The sequence below is a fragment of the Hemibagrus wyckioides genome, linkage group LG03 (assembly GCF_019097595.1).
Source record: "Hemibagrus wyckioides isolate EC202008001 linkage group LG03, SWU_Hwy_1.0, whole genome shotgun sequence".
Classification (NCBI taxonomy): Eukaryota; Metazoa; Chordata; class Actinopteri; order Siluriformes; family Bagridae; genus Hemibagrus; species Hemibagrus wyckioides.
Window position 1 is genome coordinate 33,712,087 of NC_080712.1, and position 5,559 is coordinate 33,717,645.

At 46.5% G+C, this 5,559-nt stretch overlaps 1 protein-coding gene across 1 annotated transcript in view; it reads right to left on the reverse strand.

The window, feature by feature from the left end:
- Positions 1-1,635: 1,635 nt before the first annotated feature.
- Positions 1,636-5,559, reverse strand: part of LOC131349570 (uncharacterized) — a 9,524-nt gene continuing 5,600 nt past the window's right edge. The window contains exons 4-5 of the mRNA XM_058385282.1: positions 1,865-2,227; positions 1,636-1,755 (exon numbers count right to left, since the gene is read on the reverse strand). Coding sequence (XP_058241265.1) covers positions 1,636-1,755; positions 1,865-2,227 — 483 coding nt within the window. The remainder of the gene's footprint in view (positions 1,756-1,864; positions 2,228-5,559) is intronic.

Here is a 5,559-nt window from a genome sequence, read left to right on the forward strand (position 1 = left end):
ATGGATTCGTTTCTATAGCAACAGCTTTGTTTAACTTTGTGTTTAACAAAATTACGCTAATAAAGCTAAGGTTCTAGCTTACATAACATGCTAGTCATACAGCACCTGCTAGTCATGCCATGTTGCTAGTCATACAAGCTCAATATGATGCAGTGCTGATGGTTAAAGACTTGTTATTAACACTGCTGCTGATTAGCTTAGACATTTAACACTCACGCTAGCAGCACTGTGTTAGTAACATGGATAAGTTTGATCGTATGCTAATAAAGCCTTAAGAGATGATATAACCTAGCTTTTTTTTAGAGTTGCAAGATGCTAGTAAAAAGAATCTGTAGCATTATCGTGATGTTTATTTAATTGTTTCCCATCATGCCAACTCTACTTTCCTATTATTTAAGGATGTTAGCAATTTTTATGCTAATTATCATCAAAGGCTTTTTATCAAGTAGCAGAATTGCAGGATTAGCAAGAAATGTGACCATCTGATACCCAGATGAGTTTTACTTCCTCATTTCCATCTTTGTAGAATAACTGACAGCTGATAATTAGCATTATTATCATTATTAAAGGCTTCCAGACGTTTAGACTGCAAAATACAAGCAAATGATTAGTGTGAAATTTGACCGTCTGATCTGCAGAAACGGAAGCTCTGGTCTTAGCACTGTGACCAAGCCGTGATCGCAACTAAAAGCTTCCAGAAGTTTCTGATAATCAAGAAAAATGTATGATTAGCAAGAAATCGAAACATCTGAACCCCAGAGCCTGAACCTGTAGCATTCGGTTTGTTCTTCATCACTCGTACATCTTCTTGCTTCTGGCTCAGTGATAGCTGCTAATCATCATTATGAAAATGACCGCCATGCTAGGAAACGATTAGCGGAATTTCACCGTCTGATCCGCAGAAACGGAAGCTCTCGTTGCTTGTGTCGTAAACAAGCTGTGATTGCTAATTATCCTGGTTATAGTTTCAGTGAAGCACAGAGCGGTGCGTGGAATTTATTAACTAGCAGATTAGCAGAAGATTTACTGTGGAAAGAAAAAAACAGAAGCTCTGAGTTTAGTGTTCTGTTTATCACCGAGAGCTAACGACGTCTCATTTCCTCATTTCCTTTCATATAACTCTCTCTCTCCCGCCCCCCCTCTGTCTCTCTCTCTCTCTCTTTCTTTCTTTCTCTCTCTCTCTCTCTCTCTCTCTCTTTCTTTCTCTCTCTCTCTCTCTCTCTCTCTTTCTTTCTTTCTTTCTCTCTCTCTCTCTTTCTCTTTCTCTAGTCTGTAGAACTCGGAGCACATGTCGTTTTGGAGATCTGGTGGATCTGGTGGAAAACTTCATAGTTCTAGCAATTCCTTCATGGTCAGTTAATTTGCTTCTTCATTCCAGAGACATTCCTGAGTGTGGCAGGAGATCAGGGGGCTTGAGTTCAGGGGGCTTGAGATCAGGGGGTTAGAGATTGGGCGATTTGAGATCAGGGGGCTTGAGATCGGGGGATTTGAGATCAGGGGGCTTGAGATCAGGGGGCTTGAGATCGGGGGATTTGAGATCAGGGGGTTTGAGATCAGGGGGCTTGAGATCAGGGGGTTGAGATCGGGGGATTTGAGATCAGGAGGATTGAGATCAGGGGGGTTGAGATCAGGGGGTTAGAGATTGGGGGATATGAGATCAGGGGGCTTGAGATCGGGGGATTTGAGATCAGGGGGCTTGAGATCAGGGGGGTTGAGATCGGGGGATTTGAGATCAGGGGGTTTGAGATCAGGGGGCTGGAGATCAGGGGGTTGAGATCTGGGGATTTGAGATCAGGGGGCTTGAGATCAGGGAGGTTGAGATCAGGGGGTTAGAGATTGGGGGATTTGAGATCAGGGGGCTTGCGATCGGGGGAGTTGAGATCAGGGGGCTTGAGATCAGGGGGGTTGAGATCGGGGGATTTGAGATCAGGGGGTTTGAGATCAGGGGGCTTGAGATCAGGGGGTTGAGATCTGGGGATTTGAGATCAGGGGGCTTGAGATCAGGGGGGTTGAGATCGGGGGATTTGAGATTGGGGGATTTGAGATCGGGGGGTTTGAGATCACGGGGCTTGGGATCAGGGGGCTTGAGATTGTGGGATTTGAGATCAGGGGACTTGAGATCGGGGGATTTGAGATCAGGGGGCTTGAGATCAGGGGGGGTTTGAGATGGGCTGGTGAGATCAGGGGGCTTGAGATTATGGGGTTTGTGATCTTTAGGCTCAGGGATCTTGAGATTCGGGGTTTTATTATCAGGGGGTTAAGATCAGGGTGGTTTGAGATCAGGGGATTTGAGATCAGGGGGGTTAAGATCAGGGGGGTTTGAGATCAGGGAGTTTGTGTTCAGGGGGGTTTGAGATCAGGGTTTTTGAGATCAGGGGGATTTGAGAGTAGGGTGTTTGAGATCAGGGGGGTTTGAGATCAGGGGGTTTTGAGAGTAGGGTGTTTGAGATCAGGGGGTTTTGAGATTAGGGTGTTTGTGATCAGGAGGGGTTTGTGATCAGGGGGGTTTGAGATCAGGAGGGGTTTGTGATCGGGGGGGGGTTGTGTTCAGGGGGCTTGAGATTATGGGGTTCGTGATCTTTAGGCTCAGGGAGCTTGAGATTCGGGGGTTTATGATCGGGGGGTTAAGATCAGATGGGTTTGAGATCAGGGGAATTGGGATCAGGGGGATTTGAGATCAGGGTTTTTGAGATCAGGGAGGTTTGAGATCAGGGGAATTGGGATCAGGGGGATTTGAGAGTAGGGTGTTTGAGATCAGGGGGGTTTGAGATTAGGGTGTTTGTGATCAGGAGGGGTTTGTGTTCAGGAGGGGTTTGAGATCAGGTGGTTTGAGATCGGGGGAATTGAGATTAAAGTGTTTAAGATCAGGGGGGTTTGAGATCAGGAGGGGTTTGTGATTGGGGGGGGATAAGGGGTTTGAGATCAGGGGGGTTTTGAGATCAGGGGGGTTTTGAGATTAGGGTGTTTGTGATCAGGAGGGGTTTGAGATCAGGGGGGTTTTGAGTCCAGGTGGGGTTTGAGATCAGGGGGGGTTTGAGATCAGGGGGGGTTTGAGATCAGGAGGGGTTTGAGATCAGGGGGTTTGAGATCAGGGGGGTTTTGAGATCAGGAGGGGTTTGAGATCAGGGGGGTTTTGAGATCAGGAGGGGTTTGAAATCAGGGGGTTTGAGATCAGGGGGGTTTTGAGATCAGGAGGGGTTTGAAATCAGGGGGGTTTGTGATCAGGAGGGGTTTGAGATCAGGGGGGTTTTGAGATCAGGGGGTTTGAGATCAGGGGGGTTTGTGATCAGGGGGGGTTTGAGATCAGGGGGTTTGAGATCAGGGGGGTTTGTGATCAGGAGGGGTTTGAGATCAGGGGGGTTTGTGATCAGGGGGTTTGAGATCAGGGGGGTTTGTGATCAGGGGGGTTTGTGATCAGGAGGGGTTTGAGATCAGGGGGGTTTTGAGATCAGGAGGGGTTTGTGATCAGGGGGTTTGAGATCAGGGGGATTTTGAGATCAGGGGTTTTGAGATCAGGGGGGTTGAGATCAGGGGTTTTGAGATCAGGGTTTTTTTTTTAGAGATTCGATGAGAAGGAGGTTGTACATGACAGCTGTAATGTAACCTCTCTCCACCAGCAACAAAGACTTACTCTCACATTTTTAAGTCAATTCAAGCTAGTCAATTGAATTAGGATGGAATTCTGTGTGTGTGTGTGTGTGTGTGTGTGTTATATTTTTTTACCATAGCAACAATCTCTACCCTAAATCCCTTCTACGTTGTGAGATTTCTACTTTTCTCACAGAATACCTCTGTACCTCTGTTACAGTAGATTTAAGAGTTATTAAATAATATATTCTCAAACAAACAAACAAACAAACAAATAAATATCTCAGTGTTCTTATACAGTGTATGTAAAAGTTTGCACACCCCGATGATGAAGTGAAAGAAAGAAAGTGAGATAATTCATGTCAGAACTTTTTCCAGCCTCAGTGTGAAACATCACATTAACCTGCTTGCATAAGTATCCCCCCCCCTTTAGTCTTGGGGGTGTGGTTGTGTTCAGAAAGAACCAATCATCATTCTGATCAATGCCAAATAAAGATAAACAGCTGTATTTTAGCAAAACCTGCCCTTCTAACAGTGCAGTGTGTGTGTGTGTGTGTGTGTGTGTGTGGCTTTTTGCCTGTTAAATACTGTGTATAGCTATATAGTTATAAAACCTGTGTGCTCTTTTCTCAGTTCAGAGGAACACCCTACTGCTCTACTGCCCCATTGACCTGCTGCCCAGCTGCCCTGCTAGCCCAGGGGGGTTTCATTTCTTTCCCCTGAGCTCCCTAGCATCCGTCTCAGGAGTTCAGTGCAGCTCCAGTGCTGGGAAAGCACTTCTCTCTCGGTCAAACAGCGTGAAGGGAGCTGACGTAAGTTTATTGTTTCATATCAATAATTCATTTGGACTGTCAGTTCCCTAAACCACACACACACCCACACACACACCCACCCACACACACACACACCCCCACAGACAAACACACTGACTCTCAGAACTCTCTGTGCTATCTGCTGGCAGCGCTCACACAAATATCAGCAAACCGCCATCAGCTTTCACAATAAACTGCTGTAATGGACTCACTGCTGAGCCCTGTGTGTGTGTGTGTGTGTGTGTGTGTGTGAGAGAGAGAGTGTGACAGTGTGTGTCTGTGTGTGTGTACGTGTGTGTGTGTGTGTGGGAGTGAGAGGCTTTGAGTAATCCATCACCTCAGTGGCCTAGACCATACTCACACACACATACACACACACACACACACAGTGTTTCTTCTTACCTTGATCCCCCAGTAGTTTAGTGTAAAAGCTTTTCTCTCTGTGGTTCAATCTGTTTAAACTGTAGCAAGATTTTTCTGGAGATTCTGCTCCAGTGAGGAAAGGTGTCATAATCTGACCGATCTTCTCCAGCAGAACCTGAACCTGTGGCCTGTGAGGTTCCATGCTTCATCCCTGAACAACAACCTAAACCCAGCCTTTCACTTCATTCTGTTCAACCGGCCAGAACCCAAGCGGGTTGTGATAAATCACACTCGTTCTCACACTCGTTAGTGTCTCACATCATTATTTATACACGCTACAGTTTCTCATCAGAGCTAACAGGAAGAGTGGACAGGCCACACCCATAAGAGACGTGTATGAGGATTAAAAATGACTGGCTTTAAAATAAGAGTGTGGCGTTTAATACGCTAAAACTGTGTGACTGAGGATTAAACCCATGGGGTTGAGTCGCCTGTGTGAAGCTCCTCACTGATCTGAAGTGTCATGTTGCTTCTCCGGAAGCCGCTAACGGGAGAGGAAGCGTCGGGGCCGGTGGCCGGCGGTGTGACGTCTCACTGCCTCCTGTGTTTGACGTTAATGCGTGAGGAATCGTAAGAGAACGTCACCAGACACTCGGAGCCTGAAGAGTGAAGGTGAGAAGATGGTGGTGTGGGATTTATCCGGCTGATGCTTTTCATTCGTGAGAAACATGAGCAGGAGAAAAACGCTCAAGTCTCACAGGAGCTTCACCTGCATATTATTGCATTGTTATTTTCT